This window comes from Oncorhynchus mykiss, chromosome 1, assembly GCF_057628025.1.
Source record: "Oncorhynchus mykiss isolate SJ-2025 chromosome 1, ASM5762802v1, whole genome shotgun sequence".
In the NCBI taxonomy this organism is placed as follows: domain Eukaryota; kingdom Metazoa; phylum Chordata; class Actinopteri; order Salmoniformes; family Salmonidae; genus Oncorhynchus; species Oncorhynchus mykiss.
The window spans coordinates 36,162,446-36,181,498 of NC_143022.1; the positions used below are offsets into that span (position 1 = coordinate 36,162,446).

Sequence of the window (19,053 nt, forward strand, 5' to 3'; positions counted from 1 at the left end):
TTGAGCCAGCTGGTCATGGTGTTGACGGAGTAGGTGTTCCTGTTTGTCGACCATCTGGGAGATATCCTTAACTTCTGCTGTTTCCATATATTGAGGCAGTATTCTGTTATGTATACGCAGGGAGTCAGGAAGCAGGTGCAGAAGGTGAGTATAATAATAAGAAACTTGAAGATAAAAAAATGGGAGTGGCATACTGAATGTAAACAAAACCAATACTGTCTGAAGACTTAGGCTATTGAGGGCTTAATAAAGGGAGAGTAATCAGGGTGATGATGAAGTCCAGGTGTGAGTAATGATGGTTGCCAGGTCTGCATAATGTGGACCGGTGGTTAGTAGACCGGCGACGTGGAGCGGGAGATCGGGAGTAGGCGTGACAGGTGTAGACCCTAGGAACCTCAAGAGTTAACCAATCCTGTGAGCGGGTTAGTAAAATCAGGTGTCTAAACTTCAACAGCAAAGTTAGATAAAATGGAAGTTTATGAAGTAAATGCGAGGGCAAGTGGTTGTGTAAGATTTTATGGTTATGATAGTGATGTAACTTGCACTTTGTTTTCAGGTTTGAATGAGAAAATATATTCCCCAAACCTGATCATTTCAATAAAGTAATTTTTTATTAATAGTATATTACTTGTGGGGGTGGGGGGAGGGCGAGTTTGGAAACCCTGATTTACTGTGTTTGGCTTTTGATATGCAGAGGCCTATCGTATGCCCTGTATACATGGAGGGCCTAGTGTCTGCAGGTTTTAGATTTTCCCTTTCAATTAAGCTCAAGACAACCAGGGGAGTTCCTTACTAATTAGTGACCTTACCCTGTCTAGGAACTCCTCTCCTCGCCAACAGCCAATGAAATTGCAGGGCGCCAAATACAAATCAACAGAAATCTCATAAATCAAATTTCTCAAAAATACAAGTATTAGGCACCATTTTAAATATATAATTCTCGTTAATCCAGCCATGGTGTCTGATTTCAAAAATGCTTTACAGCGAAAGCTCCACAAACGATTATGTTAGGTCACCACCAACTCACAGAAAAACCCAGCCATTTTTCCAGCCAAAGAGAGGAGTCACAAAAAGCACAAATAGAGATAAAATGAATCACTAACCTTTGATGATCGTCATCAGATGACACTCATGGGACTTCATGTTACACAATACATGTATGTTTTGTTTGATAAAGTGCATATTTATATCCAAAAATCTAATTTTACATCGGCGCGTTATGTTCAGTAATGTTTTGCTTCCAAAACATGCGGTGATTTTGCAGAGAGCCACATCAATTTACAGAAATACAATTATAAATGTTGATGAAAATACAAGTGTTATGCATGGAACTTTAGATACACTTCTCCTTAATGCAACTGCTGTGTCAGATTTTTTTTAAACGTATCATGCTTACCATGCAATAATCTGAGTACGGAGCTCAGAGCCCAAACCAACCAAAAGAAATATGTGCCATGTTGCGCAGTCAACATTAGTCAGAAATAGCATGATAAATATTCACTTACCTTTGATGATCTTCATCAGAATGCACTCCCAGGAATCCCAATTCCACAATAAATGTTTGATTTGTTCGGTAAAGTTCCTAATTTTTGTCCATATACCTGCTTTTGTTAGGGCGTTTGGTAAACAAATCGAAACGCGCTTGCAACTTTCAGCGGAAAGGTCTGACGAAAATTCAAAAAAGTTAGATTACTGATCCTAGAAACATATCAAACATTGTATAGAATCCATCTTTAGGATGTTTTTATCATAAATGTTCAATAATGTTCCAACAGGAGAATTCCATTGTCTGTAGAAAAGCCATGGAACGAGAGCTAACTCTCTCGTGACCGCGAGTCACGAGCCTGTAACACTCTGCCCGACCACTGACTCAAAGAGCCCTCATTCCCCCCTCCTTTATAGTAGAAGCCTCAAACAAGTTTCTAAAGACGGTTGACATCTAGTGGAAGCCGTAGGAAGTGCAACTTGACTCCATAGACACTGTGTATTCGATAGGCCAAGCTTTGAAAAACTACAAACCTCAGATTACCCAGTTCCTGGTTGGATTATTCTCAGGTTTTCGCCTGCCATATGAGTTCTGTAATACTCACAGACATCATTCAAACAGTTTTAGAAACTTCAGAGTGTTTTCTATCCATATCTACTAATAATATGCATATATTAGCATCTGGGACTGAGTAGGAGGCAGTTTACTCTGGGCATGCTTTTCATCCAAAAGTGAAAATGCTTTTTTTTTTTTTTGCCTTTACCTCCCTTATCTCACCTCATTTTCTCACATCGTATATAGACTTGTTTATACTGTATTATTGACTGTATGTTGGTTTTACTGCATGTGTAACTCTGTGTCGTTGTATGTGTCGAACTGCTTTGCTTTATCTTGGCCAGGTTGCAATTGTAAATGAGAACTTGTTCTCAACTTGCCTACCTGCTTAAATGAAGGTGAAATAAAAAGTTCAAGGGAGGAGTGAAAACCCGCAGATATTCGGCCCTCTGTGGAATGAGTTTAACACCTGTGCTGTAGATAATCATGGCATTCTGCAGGATGGTCCATAATGCAAACAGGCTGTTCTGGTCCTACATCTTCTGCTGACCTATTGCGTCTTCTGGTGACCTATTGAAAACAGTACAACAATGATATAGCAAATTAAGATGTGTGATGTATGCCTTTGGTTTTGATGACAAAAAAAAAAGCCAACACACCTGTGGAAGTTTGTGTCTTTCAGATTCCAACTCCAACTCTAACTGACAGATTGAGTACCAAGTGCCTTTTGTTTTTCTTTTTTTAAGGGTAAGGAGTGGGCTCTAGATAATTATATCAGCCAATCAAGGCTGTATGTAAATATATTAAAATGTGTATCCCCATGCCCATACAGTCAGACTGAGCATTTCAGTGGCCCAAGAAGGCTCAGGGAAAATAACAAAACATATATTTGGGAGTTATATGAAACATATGAAAAAATAAACACAGTGATTTATTAGACAAAGTGATGATTTAACAGTATAATTAAAAAGACTGCATGGGGGCTTTAAACATGCTCACATGCACCTATCACTTCCATTTAAGTGATAATGCCCGAGAAGCCGCTGTTTGGAGGACACCGTGTTGTGCCAATATATCCCCCAAACACCAGCTTCGAGGGCATTATCACTTTTATACAACAGGTTACCAACATTAAAATAATGTTTGACATACTTTCATAATTTTTATTTTGATGAATTCATTCGTACTGTTTCATCATTCCACAAGATATAGTCCCGACACAAATCTAGGATTGTTATCCAAGCTGGCTGGTCATTCTATCGGTTCGGTTGCCAGAGACGCAACCTGGCCGTTCAGTCTTTTTGTTCTGTATCTATGGACACGACACAGTCTTTCGTTATAAATGTTCCATTGCCATACTGGCTGGCAACGTTCGTATCCCTTGCTTGCTAGCTAGCCAACTATGGCAAACTTACATTCACATCAGCCAGCATAACAGGAAAGTTGCTGCATTTGCATTAGTTTAAGATGTTTTCGAGTGACATTTATTTGTATACATACATAACAATGAGCTATTGAGACGTGATTTCGCCTGGCATAGAAAATGTGCTCACTCATCAGGACACAGTTGTTCAGAGGAGCTAGCCAACAACACAGCTAACACAATCACTTCAAACTGAAGATGGAAAGACTACAAACTAGCACTTTGCTTCATTTTACATTTTTTAAATTGACATTTCTTTGTATGTATCCATAAAAATTATGCCAGCTGATTCATGATTTCGACTGGCTGAGAAACGCTGCCTGCTCGTCTGTCTCATCCAGACTCCTGATACATTCATTACTATGGGACAGCTGGATATATAATTATAATATTGAAACAATGTTGCAAATGTCGGGGAGAACAACAGCAAGGTTTATACAAATCTCCGCCGTGAAAACTAAATGTTAGTCTAAAAGAAATGTGAGAATTTCTAGATGTTTTTTATGGTGGAGATTAAGTTTATACATTGCTAGACTGATGAGACAGTAAATAGGCATTTTAACGTCATAGATTTAGCCAGTGGTAACTTGTGGAATAGACACCGGCTTGAATGAGGTTTTAACCAATCATGATTAGATTCACCTGTTGTAAAATAATTGTTAGCTTGTTGTGGCTAATGTTAGCTGATGTTTTGCAGTGGCTGTTTAAAGAAAACCGAACAATGGATTCAAATTTCTCCTGGCACATAAACTACTTTAAGGATGTGGAACCATCTAACAATAAGTTGTAAAATCCTGAAATAGTTCTTCAAGAGGAAAGTTCATAGCCAGATTCACTGTTTTGAAGATAGGCTTGGGCTGTGTAATTTCTTTATGATTTAAAAACAATATCTTGAATATATCCTGAGTCAAAAGTCAAAATAATGTGTTAGCCCACTGATCCAAAGCCTATACACTAGCTCAAGGATGGGGATAACACAATTAATCTCCAAGACAAGGTTACTCATCACTTGGGCCAAGCCTGTCACTTCTGACACCAATGTGACGGACTGGGGCTCAAACTATGCGCTTCACCTCCGTAATGCACGCACGCTCGCACACACACACACATGCGCACACACGCACGCACGCACGCACGCACGCACACACACACACACACACACACACACACACACACACACACACACACACACACACACACACACACACACACACACACACACACACACACACACACACACACACACACACACACACACACACACACACACACACACACACACACACACCAGTGGAGGCTGGTATCACTTTAAAGTAGAGGCTTTAAAGAAGGCTCACTGTAATGACCGAATGGAATGAATGGAACTATAACCAAAAAAATGTATGAACAACAAGTTCGAGGACAGTCAGATTTATTTGCACATGCCTCACTGTGAAGTCATCATAACAGCCGGCAGCACCACGGTGACAAAGTGCTTGAGTTAAGTCAAAAGATTTTCTAGTTGGTGAGCTCCCTTGGGTCAGTCAGGATCAGTTCGCCACTGGAAACCAAATTAGACTTGATTCTGGTGGTCTTCTGAACTGCAGCAGGAATGTCTCTCCCTGGAAAAAAACATTTTATGTGGTCATTTGCAGAGAGAGGGACGAGACTCAAACTGTAGGGAAGGGTGGAAGGGATTGAAACTATTTGCTGGAATGCAATGCAGCCTATCAGAGAAAGGTAACTCACTCTTTCTGTAGCATCTTGGTTCACAGCTGTCTCCAAGGGATGGCAGGCACACAGCTGTATTACAATGGATGAACACCTGCAAGAGACAGTACAGATTGTTTTTTAAATGCAATAAGTATCTAGCCAGATAATTACTACCCAAGAATAAATTAGAGTAGTTTAATATTTATGTAAACTATATGCTTTTATATTACTTATGTAATTGTAAGAAATAGGCCTACCAGAAAGTACCAATTGTGACCAAGCAAGCCGACACATTTTTGTTAAATCATTAATTACCAGTAATTAGTGGAAATAATATCACAAATACTAATTGTAATAGGACAGTGAAAAGTGTTATCAAAAATCTAATGTAAGCATAAAGTACAGCACTTCTATTTCATGCATGAATTTAATAAACAGTGTTAGCATGATAATCAACAACATCAATGTAGTTGTTTCAAACCTCTTATTATAATTATGATTAATTTGAACTCTATGGTTCCAGTATAATTAGAACACAGTCATACCCTCAGAATTAAATAGAACAATATCTGTAAATATGTAACATAAATGTATCTCTATGGTCATACCGTCTCCCTCAGGGGGGCCATAGACATTGGATCCACAAAGGTGAACATCTTAAGGACGAAGCGCCTGTAGTGGGTTGGGTAGGACAGACCCGAAGAGGGTCCCACAGTGATGGGAGTGGTCAGGTAACGGTCATCCTGGTAAGGACATCTAATGATATGAACAGAGAGAGAGAGAGAGACAGACAGAGAGAGTGAGACGTAGACAGACAGACAGAGTCATGGTCAAGTGTCTGTCTGCGTCAGGGTTGGCATGCCGCATGCCATGTTACGACTCTCACTTTGCCGTTACCCCCTTTACACCAGCAACGGCAAATACATTGATCAAGGCTATGAGATGACACATTGGTTTTGATAATAAAGAGTCATTTTTTTAAGTGAATAACTCCAAGAGCTGCTGAACATTTTCCTAATCTTCGCAAGGAAGGGCAGAACAGTAATTGGACGAAACAGTTACTAAAATGTTTACTACTTCTACTACTACCTATTCAGATATTTACCCATCAATGAGAAGGTCCCACTGGGGCAGGCTGAGAGGGTTTGGGGTTGTGGTAGCCCAGCAGCGACCCAGGGTCAGCACAATGTTGGGATCTGTCCTCGCCAGGATGCGAACCTCAGTGTAGACAGGATCCCTGAGGACCTTGGTGACAGGGTAGTCTGCCTCTGTGTAGTAAGAGGTGTAGGCCACTTCCTCTGTTTCAAAAGAGGAAAGATTCATTCATTCACCCATTTATTAATCCAACTAACCAATCAATGAATATAGTGCCACATACCTTCATTACATCCCTTGGTAAGGCATCCTCCGCTGCCCAGTCTGAGCTCAACTATGAGGGGCCCAGGAGCTATATCAGGATTTGGAGGAGGAACCGGCTTCACATCAATAACCACAGCCACAATGGTACTGCCCTTATATCTGCACTGGAATGTTAGACTGGGAAGAAATTACGTGTGGTCAGACATCTTGAAGGTGTCTGAGAGACTTTAAAGCAGGACGTATAAGGTGATGACTAAAGATCCCATTGCTTATTTAACAATACAAATTGTGTTAACTCCAGTGTCTTGTTAAAAGTTCCAACCAGGGGCCTCACTTATCAAACGCGAATGCACACAAAAGAGACTCTAAACCTTGTGTTTGCAGGTTTTCCCATAAAGGTTGGCATTTATCCTTGTTGACAGGAAAGTGTGGGTATCTCCATGCAAATCTCTGACTGTGCGTACCCAGAACTTAGAGCGGTTGATCAATTGTATTGCAAGCAAATATTCTTATTTTGAAGGAAATTAATGTGTACAGGAATTGTAATAATGGTAGGCTAATAAGAACAGGGTTAATCATAACATTTATACATTTTTCATTGGTAATGTATGTTGCCCAATGTGTTTTTTTTAAATTGTATTATATAGGCCTAAATTATGTCTCTCCTTTTCTCACAACTGGTTTATTCCCACTACACAACAAATAATAGCCTACCATTTATCCATTGCTCATTTAATAGCCAAACATGCTCGGACGTAAAGACCGGTAGCCTATTTAAATTGGGTAGGCTACAGTATTGATAGGAATGCAACATCATAGCCTTAAATTCAGAGCCTATACCAAAGCAGGATAAGCCAAATATTTAACAACAATTCGTATTTTCACGAGTGCAAAAATATAGTATGGCTCTAATTTATCAATGAAAACATGAGTATGTGCTGCGTTCGACAGTTGAATGATCCCAATAATTTGTTGCTCAAGCTAATCCTAGAATCTCCACGTACCCCAGAATTGTATGTATGCACGGTTGATAAATGAGGCCCCTGGCTCCATATATAGTACACAACAATTTAAAGTGATGGTTCCTTAGGATGTTGTTGTTTTTGTGTTGCTATTATAATTTTTTTTTTAATATCACCTACTCATATTGGCTGTCCCTGGTGATGGAGCCAAAGGGGCCAACCCCCACTTGATATGAAGAGGACATCCTATTCTCATAGATAATAGTATCCGTTTCCTCCTGCAATAAACACAACTATGTTATACAGGTCATCTTTAAGAGGCAAAATCACTATAGCTTTGACAACGAGCTTTTGTCACAATGTGGCAGCATCTTTAAACCTGAATAAACAATCAGTGATATGATCATGATATGATCATTGTTGCAACCAATACAGAAGATGTGATCCAATTATTTGAAGGAGATAGGAGCTACTTCCCTGTACTGAGACGGAAGCCAGGCACAGGTGATACGTACCGTCATGACAGTTCCACATTCAGTGACTTTAAACTGGTAGATGGCAAAGACAGAAGTTGTGCCAATAGGGTGGCAGTGGGCTCCGTTTGTCCCCAGCAGGCTGATGGAGTCCAGTTCCAGGCTGGGCAGAGTGGCATCCCTGGCCACCACCACCACAAACTGGCCATCCTTGGTACACTGAACAGTCACTGGTGACAAAGAGCATAACAAAAACATGAACTTAGTGTCCTTGAGTAAATTGGAGCATGTTGGAACATGTTGATATTAAACTGCTTTGGATAAAAATTGTCCATATATAAGTGGAAGTGGAATCAGTGAGAGTTCAGAATACAATGATTTGTTTTCTGGTGAAGTGCGATAAACAAGTTTCTCTGAGGGGGCAGTACATAAAGTAAACCGTACTGTTACAACATAGAGTTCTAGAGTAAAATGAGCATGGTCAAAAACATACCTGATTTTCCGTAGAAGCACATCCGTCCATCAAAACAGCAGTTAATGGCATCACAATGGGCGGCAGTGATGTCAGGAAGTCCACACTGCACCTTGTGTTGGCCATCAACATCACAGCTCTGCTTTGAGCCTGGGTCAGAGGGGAATTTAGGCCTCTGAAGCGGCGTACCGGGTTGGACAGGCCACTGAGGGGGATGAACAGGCCACTGAGGGGGTTGGGCAGGCCTTTGAGGGGGTTGGGCAGGCCTCTGAGGGGGTTGGGCAGGTCTTTGAGGGGGTTGGGCAGGCCTCTGAGGGGGTTGGGCAGGCCACTGAGGGGGCTGGGCAGGCCTCTGAGGGGGTTGGGCAGGCCACTGCTGGGGTTGGGCAGGCCTCTGAGGGGGCTGGGCAGGCCTCTGAGGGGGCTGGGCAGGCCTCTGAGGGGGCTGGACAGGCCACTGAGGGGGCTGGGCAGGCCTCTGAGGGGGTTGAATAGGCTTCTGAGGGGGTTGGGCTGGCCATGACGGTGGTGTCTGGATGGGTGGCCACCCTGGTTTTTCCAAGTAAATCTGAGCATCACACAGCCAGCCAAGCGTGGCCACTGCCACTAGACAAACTGCACTCCACTTCATCGCAATGGCTTCGCTACAAGAACTAATCCACAATGTTCACTGGATGCTGTGATGAGGATGAACGAATTGCGGCCACCTTTATAACAGATGGAGCGTTGTTTACTTATTGGAAATCCGCCCCCTCTTTATCTGACCGTTCCTTTTCTGAGGGGTCAAAGTTTTAGCCAATCAAATGCCCTGGCTAATGTTCCTTTAGTAGCACACTATTCAAAACAGTTGTGTAACATTTGCGAACATCCAACATTTCGGTCATGGCCTTGAGAAAGGTCTTTGTGACCGACACGTCATGTCATTGGAGGCTTTGCCAGTTCTGTCAGTATCTAATTTGCTCCAAGTTGTTGTATGTGACAATATACATATATATTTATTTATATATTTATTTTGATAGTCAGAAACAATTCAAAATGATTTACGCATTATAAATAGATAATTAGACAATTTTGTATATATTACAGTTTTTTTCAATCACTTTGGTGCCATTTTCACAAGTATATAGTACATTTTCACAACTCTAAGCACAAAAATCTAAACAGATCATCAAAATGGCTTGTGGTCAAAGCTATAAGCATAGTACAACAAACAAATTCCCTGTGGACTGCTTCTAGAATTTATCCCAAAACGAATTGAGGCTGTTCTGAGGGCAAAAGAGGGTGCAACTCAATAGTAGCAAGGTGTTCTTAATGTTTTGTATACTCAGTGTATAGTGTAGTGTAGAATGCATTTCTGAAATACCTGGGTTGTATATACTGTTTTTTTAACCACTTTGGCACATTTTTCAGAAGTGGTGTATTTTCAAAACTCGAAGTAAAAAACTCTAAACTGATAACACTTCTAATGTCCCCTATCTTATGTTCAGAAGCTTTGATTGTACATTCATTGGGGTTTCACACACCTCCACATTTAGTCGTTTATACAAAATCAAAGTTTTCCTTGAAATACCATGTGCATCTTTTGATTAGTCACCGCTACAGTAGATAATGATAGGCTCACCATTTAGTCCTTTTAACTACCATTTAATCCAATAGAATAAATGACAGGATACACATTTCAAAACATATTTTTGAAGTGCTGAATAGAAAGAATAGTAGACATCATTTTTATACAGTATTTGACTATAACTTGACATGCACACTTTTTAAAATAACTTGTGTCAAATGGCAGGTTGTTAGTATGTTGACAAATATGTCAGTCTTACAGTTTCATTATCCTTATACCATCGTGTCCCAAACTAGGGGTTGTGACCCGATGTGGGGTCACGAGAGAAACTGAAATCAAATGTATCAAATTGAGCTTGGTTGATAGAACCGACATTAGGTCAGTAACCTCTGGTTGCCGCTAGATGTGTTTGAAATAAACAGAGCGGTTTCTGTTTTCTTCCTACAAATGTGGCTCTATCTTTTAAACCGTTTAAGCTCAAAATATTATGTATGACCCAATCATTGAAAGATAATACTCTCAGGAATACGTATGTGTCTTCTGTTTCCCTCTACAAGCCACACAGGACTCGTGGACAAGACCAGGTACTAAATCAGACTGGGGGGAAAAGATCATCATCAAGAGCACTCAAAATGTTCTGATGCATTTCAGTCACTTAAAATCATACTTCCATCAGATTGAAATACTTTCAAAGGTACTGTCAAAGTGATTTGTAATAAACTGTCATAGCCCAAATAAAAAAAGTAAACATTGGCCGTTTATAACATAACATTTTTCACATGGCGGGGTTACAAAAACATTTTAAAATCAAAATGGGGTTGCGGCCAAAAAAACTGTTTGGGAACCCCTGCCGTATACACTACATATATAGGACAGAACCAGAAATAGGTGTATTGTAAAGCAGGTGGCTACTGTGAAAACATAGCATGTTGTTGTATGCCATTTCTGCCCGATGCAACATTGTACAAGATCACCTTTTCTATGTGACTTGTCAAATCATACAGTTTTGCCTGCCTCTCTAATTGAAATTATTTATATATTACTGTAATTCAAATAATGAGTGGATTATATTGCTATATACAACCCAGGTAAGTAGTGCATTGTACACTAAACTACATTTCCAAAATATAGCACAGATGACTCTTTTTTCCAATGACTCTTTCCATTGGAGAATGATGATGCAGTATTTACAGCCACATCCATATATTATTTGGTTGCAACATACATTTATGTCAAATTGATGCATTATGAGGTAAAAGATAGACATTTACAGAGTTCATTAGTTATCAAACTATATACGTTAACTAGCAAATCCAGCACTTGCAGAATAAGTTAGGACAGTATTCACACCATGTCACGCCCTGTGTTTTAGGTCAGGGCGTGACTAGGGGGGTTTCTAGGTATTATATTTCTATGTTGGTGTGTGTGTGTGCATGGTTCCCAATTGGAGGCAGCTGATGATCGTTACCTCTAATTGGGGATCAGACTTAGTGTGTCCTTTTGCCCACCTGCGATGTGGGATATTATTTTGTTTGAGTGCCAATGTGCGCTACGTATTTCACGATTGTGATATCGTTGTTGTTTTAGAAGTGTCAGTATCGTTAAAATGTGGAACTCTACTCACGCTGCGCCTTGGTCCAATTATTCATATGAAGGTCGTGGCACACCACTTTACTTTTTTCACATTTTGTTGTGTTACAAAGTGGGATTAAAATGTATTTAATTTTCTTTTTTTGTTAACAATCTACATAAAATACCCTCTGAAAGTGTAAAACATTTTTAATTTGAAAAATAAAACAATCATTCTGTACATCTATTCAACTCCCTGAGTCAATACATGTTAGAATCACCTTTGGCAGTGGTTACAGCTGTGATTTTTTCTTCTTCTGGGTAAGTCTCGAAGAGCTTTCCACACCTGGACTGTGCAATATTTGCCCATTATTCTTTTCAAAATTATTAAAGCTCCGTCAAATTGGTTGTTGATCTTGCCATAGATTGTTAAGCAGATTCAGGTCAAAACTGTAACTCAGCCTCTCAGGAACATTCACCGTCTTCTTGGTAAGCAACTCCAGTGTCGATTTGGCCTTGTGTTTTAGGTTATTGTCCTGCTGACATAGTTGTCTTACAGGGCGACCATGTCTGTCGGTGGGATGTTGTTATAATCCAATTACCCTGAATTTAAATTCCTTATCTTCTTTCAACTCAAGCCAAACTCAACCCAACTACCTCAACTCATGGCAGATTCCAAAGACAAACTTAAAACCTCTCAACAAACTAAGAGCGGTAAACCTTAATGTCCACTGAATTCTGAAAACGTTCAGGAATTTGGGGAATTAGCTTAACATGTAAAATATATAATATAATACAATAAGATGCTTTACAAATTAAAACATACAATCATAAAGATGTAAATATAACGCATTCAATTAGTGAAAATCATAGAAAAGTAAAATTGTGTTTATATGAACAGCATGAAATAAGGCTGAAATTGCTAAATACTCTATTCCACTTTCCCCCAATTGGTTTGGAACATTGTGGGGATCTTAGCTCCATGCTCTAAAAACAATCACCAAAACAACCTTTTTATGAGATTTGGAAACACCTAAAACACATTTGCTACTCTTTTTTAATATTCAAACAAAACCTTGTATGTAACATGCCCTTTATGTAAGTTACACAGAATTTTGTCAGTTGCTTAAGATTATAGGAATGAGTGGATCGTAAAGACAGATCGTCCAGAGCCGTGGTTATGGGGGCAACACTCCCACCAACAAGCAAATGTGTGCTTTCCCACTGAAGACCAGTGTTCAATTGCCATCTCCACCTTTAATGTCATGTGTCTGTCTAAATAAAGCAAAAAATACTAAAGGTAGAGTGAAATTCCACTCTCCATAAAAGAAATGCGACCTTTACTAATTCAGGATTTAAATTAACACCCAGCAATGTTTAAAAAACATTGGCCTTGATAGCCTGCGTGTGATCATGTAATTTGTCTATGTAGTAAAACATTGACACTCAAAACCACATATTTCCCAGCATGCTTTATTGCAGGTTGATATTTTTTTTCAATATCTGTGTTTTTACATACACATTGATTGATTAATTGATCTTAGGCTATACAAAGATAAATAGCATACATTTTTCTAAACTAATCCAATCTGTTAGTAGTTGGATTTATTGCACCCATTAATGAGATGGTTGTTCTCGTTTAAATGGTTTAGGTTGTCTCCTTTAACCAGCTTTTCCTTATATGGTAGTCATTGTAAATGCATTTTGCGGGTGATTAAAAGGGCCAATTGCTGGATATCTTGACTTTGGCTTAAATATCACTTTTCAAGCCAACATAACGTGGCATGCAAACCAGGAGTTTCAGACCACAGTCTTATGGTAATACTAGGCTTTTGAGGTATTGCTTTAAGGATGACATTGTAAGCACTCACTTGGTGAAGGATTAATACATATTGAATGCAACAATCATGTCTCTGTCACAAGGAAACACAGCTATGGATGGTCAATTCCAACATTTATAACAGGCACTCTGAGATATATGCATATATTTGCTGACATTTGCCTATATCACAGTGTGCCTTTAGAGTCAATGTTGGAATTACCACCCATGACTGTGTTTGTTAGTGACACAGAGTTAGTCATTGTATTCACCTGCATGTTAAGTGCTGATCAAGGGCTGCAGTAAAATATATGTTGTTATGGGTGTGGTCAAATACCAGAAGGTACACCTTTTTCAGTTTTTTTTTTCTGTTTACTATAGCGTTGCACCTTCAACCTTTAACCTTTAACTTTCTCCAGGACCCTCCACTTCCATGCCACAAGGTAAGATTAAAAACAACATGAATTATACTTAACCAGAGCCAAGTTGTTTCCCAAAAGTATAATTTAAATAGCAACTGCTAACTTGTGGCTATCAAAAGTTGCTGCTTAGCTTATCTGCCTGGCAAGCTAGCATGGTAATGGTACAGTAAACTTACAGTAGCTCTAGCATTCATTTTCATAGGTAAGAACACTGTCAAAGTTGATGAGACCTCAAATACAATGCAATCTGCTAACGTTACCAAGGTTAAGTTATTGCCCATTTTAGTAAACACTGTTTAGCTATTTCAGCTAGCTAAGTTTGTTAGTTATCTAAACAGCTTACAGTACAGTCACACATGTCATTTGGTAAAGTGACAGTAGCATTCACTTTCAATGGGGGGAGCTGTCAGAGTTCGTGTAACCAGATTTTCTTTTGACTTTTTTTGCTAGGTAGCTATATTATTATGCCAGCTAATTTAGATAATGCTTTGATATCCATGGGATAAAATGTGAAACTAGGTGTATGTCATCAGTCACGACATCACAGGAGAGCCGTTTGAACGTAAAAAATATATTTTGGGCAGAAATGCCTCCTCGAACATGTGAACTTCATGTGCCTTAATATCAAACTTGTATGCCATCTGTAAATATGAATACAATTGTTAAACTATGAGCCTAGTTGGTTTAGCCACAGAAAAAGTAGCAGCCTTCTCTTTGGCCATGATTGGCTGAGATAATGAGTGGGCTGGACATGCCAAGAGATGAGTTTGGATTGGTCTGCCATATAGCACACATCTGTCTATTGGAGGAGGTCAGTATGTTTAGGTAATTGTGTCGAACACGCTTTTTTAGAAATGTATCGCTTTGTAAAACTGCATAAACCTAATGTCAAGTTAAAGTGTACTGTTAGCTAGCTAACGTTAGCTGGTTACATCTTCAAAATAAGGGCAACCATGCATGGCATCAGACAGGAGACGTGTCCAACCATGATAACAGGTAAGATAGTCAAGCTAGCTACATTTTCATATATTACACGTTTCTAATTTTGACAGAAAGTGGTTTCATTTCAAGTGTACTGTTAGTTAGCTAACATTAGCTGGCTGGGTCGCTAGCTAACGTTATGTGTATGATCTTGTTCTTCGCATCTCACACATTTGCTTGACTAGTTGTAGCCATAGAACCTGGTTGGTTAGCTACCTGCAGATACATGCAGGGTAGTAATGTCATGAGTTGTGATTATGGTCCATTGTTTTGCTAGTTAGCTAGCTACATGTCTTAACAAAAGACTCCACTATGCAAGTATCCATTTCAATAGAATGTCTAACTATTGATAGACGCACAAGCTGGTAAATTTGCTCTGGCTATCTACTCCGATTTCAGACCACATGTAAGATATTCTCTAGCTAGCTACATTTTCCGATTCTAATTTTGACAAAGTATTTTAATTGAAAGACGGTTTTCTCAAAAGTGAGTTTACAAGTTGATCAACTTTCAAAGCAGAATTACTTTCCCATTGTTCCTCAAATGCAGTGTATGATATACCGTTTGGTAGCTCTGAGTCTCTACATTTATGCAATGTAAAAAACAGAAATTCAAATGTTGCTACATGAGACAGAATCCAGGTGGTGAGTCACAAATGTGTTATAAACATCTAGCCATAGCGAACATGACCTATATACCTATTTATTTGTTAATGAATTAAAATCAGTCAGTCCATGATATAGCCTATATAGCTGATATAGCCTAAATTGATATATTTGCCATTATGCTTGATTAGCATACTTGCTTGAATACTGACACATTTCCCAATAACATCATGTATTCTTGTAGCCTGACTCTATTAGCCAAGTTTACATTAGGTTTTCTATGCATTTCTAAATGTTATTGTGGTCGTGTGATACATTCATCTTGTTTGTTTCAGATGTCTAAAAAGCCCCATAAGCCCCATAAGGGAGTGCGTACATTTGCCACCACAGTGGTTTGGCCTGCCGATGCGGGCAACAGGCCAGCTCCGAGGTGGTATGTCCTTTCATATTATGACAAGAGATAATGGCAAAACATGCATAGGCCTATGACATTTGAACTTTGTGTTCCTCTAGAAAACATACTGTACTACTAGAAATACCTGTCAGTAAATGTAGGCCTTTACTACTAATGAACAGCAACTTTATTATAATAATTGGCCATCAAATTGTCATTGCAACAAAAAGACAGTGTCAAAGTCCCAAGCTGTGGTCTTGTCAACCAATCACAACAGGTTAAGGGAAGTTCCAGAGCGAGCTAGACTTCATCAACCTTTGACACTGTGGGGGATGGATAGTGGGGTTAGCTGCTTGAAAGAGCTGTGAGATGGTGAACTCACCAGCAGGGGACTTCCTAACACAGGCTTCCTTATTTATTGTTACAGATAGAGAATTGTCAAATGCAGGTCCGTGGACAACTCTCCTCGGGGGGCTTCAGAGATGATGTGTTTGTGGATTTCACCCCCAGAAGTTAGGAGTTAAAATTAATAAAGTTAACAGGCTAAAACAACATGTATACTCTTTTCTGATTTACTGAAATTAGATACCGTGCTGTAGTGTTGTCTCTGTATTTTCCCCCTATATTTTAAGCAGGTCTCTACCAGTGGACCTACTGGACCAGTACCTACAGCTCCCCCAGCGCCTGTGTCTGCTGTTCAGGCTCCTTCATTGAGGACTGCATTGAATTTATCAATGGTAAATATGTTTGTTTTTTTGTCACATTATGAACTACTATGGCTCTGCTGCCATGATAGAACACTGACTCAATTGATCCTTTTGACTTGGTTTCCTCCTCGGTTCATCGGGACTTAGGTTTTACTCTCTCTTTTGCGGTTCAATAAGCAAATGTTTTGGGGGTTCATATGTCTGCAGCAACAGGCTAATCTGTCAAAAGATTGGTTTGTATTGATCATCTGTTTCTATAACAGTATAACTTTAAATAATCTTAACGCAACTACATATTTGTTACAGACACAACATGTCCGTAGCCCGGCCAAGTTGTCTACAGCCTTAGTGAGTGCTCCCACCCTTCCACCGGCCTCTGTGAGGGCCTCAACCCTTTTCTGGCCTCTGGGAGGGCCCCCATCCCCACTCAGCATCTGCGAGTGCCCCAATCCCCGCAATGCTGTCAAGAAGTGACATTTTACCTACTACATCATTCACCGTTGTCATTTTAGAACTACAGTGCCTTCCGAAAGTATTCACACCCCTAGACTTTTTCCACATTTTGCTGTGTTACAGCCTGAATTTAAAATTGATAAAATGTAGATTTTGTGTCACTAATCTACACACAATACCCCGACACAACAGTGGTAGGCCTGATCACCGACAACGACGAGACAGCCTATAGGGAGGAGGTCAGAGACCTGGCCGGGTGGTGCCAGAATAACAACCTATCCCTCAACGTAACCAAGACTAAGGAGATGATTGTGGACTACAGGAAAAGGAGGACAGAGCACGCCCCCATTCTCATCGACGGGGCTGTAGTGGAGCAGCTTGAGAGCTTCAAGTTCCTTGGTGTCCACATCAACAACAAACTAGAATGGTCCAAACACACCAAGACAGTCGTGATAAGGGCACGACAAAGCCTATTCCCCCTCAGGAAACTAAAAAGATTTGGCATGGGTCCTGAGATCCTCAAAAGGTTCTACAGCTGCAACATCGACAGCCTGGTTGCATCACTGCCTGGTACGGCAATTGCCCGGCCTCTGACCACAAGGCATTACAGAGGGTAGTGCGTACGGCCCAGTACATCACTGGGGCTAAGCTGTCTGTCATCCAGGACCTCTACACCAGGCGGTGTCAGAGGAAGGCCCTAAAAATTGTCAAAGACCCCAGCCACCCCAGCCATAGACTGTTTTCTCTACTACCACATGGCAAGCGGTATCAGAGTGCCAAATCTAGGACAAAAAGGCTTCTTAACAGTTTTTACCCCCAAGCCATAAGACTCCTGAACAGGTATTCAAATGGCTACCCGGACTATTTGCATTGTGTGCCTCCCCAACCCCTATTTTTACGCTGCTGCTACTCTCTGTTTATCATTTATGCATAGTCACTTTAACTATACATTCATGTACATACTACCTCAATCAGCCTGACTAACCGGTGTCTGTATGTAGCCTCGCTACTGTATATAGCCTGTCTTTTTACTGTTGTTTTATTTCTTTACTTACCTATTGTTCACCTAATACATTTTTTGCACTATTGGTTAGAGCCTGTAAGTAAGCATTTCACTGTAAGGTGTTGTATTTGGCACACATGACAAATAAACTTTGATTTGAATGTCAAAAGGGAATTGCTGTATGTTTTTAGACATTTTTTTAAATTAACAAAACATTAAAAGCTGAAACGCCTTGAGTCAATAAGTATACAACCCTTTTGTAATGCAAGCCCAAATAACTTTGAGTAAAAATTAGCTTAACAAGTCAGATAATACGTTTATTGGACTAACTCTTTGTGCATTTAATGGTGTTTAACATAATTTTTTTATGACTACCCCATCTCTGTACCCCACACATGCAATGATCTGTAAGGTCCCTCAGTCGAGCAGTGGATTTCAAGCACAGATTCAACAGATTCAACGAAGGGAAGTTGTCCAATAACTCGCAAAGAAGGGCACCTATTGATAGATGGGTAAAAAAAAGCAGAAATATAATATCCCTTTGAGGATGGTGAAGTTAATAATTATACTCTGGATGGTGTGTCAATGCACCCAGTCATTACAAAGACACAGGAGTCCTTCCTAACTCAGTTGACAGAGAGGAAGGAAACCACTCAGGGATTTCACCATTATTTAACTAGGCAAGTCAATTAAGAACAAATTCTTATTTTCAATGATAACCCACTGTTCCTAGGCTAACTGCCTTGTTCAGTGGCAGAATGACAGATTTTTACCTTGTCAGCTTGGGGATTCAATCTTGCAACTTTTTGTCCAGAATGCAAAGCGTTATGTTTGGGGCAAATCCAACACAACACATCACTGAGTACCATTCTTCATATTTTTAAGCATGGTGGTGACTGCATCATGTTATGGGTATGTTTGTCATCGGAAAGGACTAGGGAGTTTTTCAGCATAAAAAGAAAAGGAATAGAGCTAAGTACAGACACCTGGTGCAGTCTCCTTTCCAAAAGTGGAATGCAAATCCACCAGCAGGACAATAAACTAAAATGCCAAATATACAATGGAGTTACTAACCAAGACGACACTGAATATTCCTGTTACAGTTTTGACT

General features: G+C 39.9%; 1 protein-coding gene and 1 long non-coding RNA gene across 2 annotated transcripts; one reads left to right on the forward strand and one right to left on the reverse strand.

Annotated features, from left to right (window-relative positions):
• Positions 1-4,860: 4,860 nt before the first annotated feature.
• Positions 4,861-9,070, reverse strand: zp2.3 (zona pellucida glycoprotein 2.3). The gene is given in 8 exon segments (NM_001124600.1): positions 4,861-5,065; positions 5,193-5,268; positions 5,765-5,912; positions 6,262-6,454; positions 6,535-6,692; positions 7,658-7,755; positions 7,993-8,180; positions 8,444-9,070. Coding segments are annotated over 8 exon segments (1,575 nt in total). The 5' UTR covers positions 9,054-9,070; the 3' UTR covers positions 4,861-4,961.
• Positions 9,071-13,777: 4,707 nt separating this feature from the next.
• On the forward strand, positions 13,778-18,111 carry LOC149985483 (uncharacterized). The gene is made up of 3 exons (XR_016494805.1): positions 13,778-14,795; positions 15,721-16,516; positions 16,793-18,111. It is a non-coding gene; the product is annotated as an uncharacterized LOC149985483 (long non-coding RNA).
• The last annotated feature ends 942 nt before the right edge of the window (positions 18,112-19,053 follow it).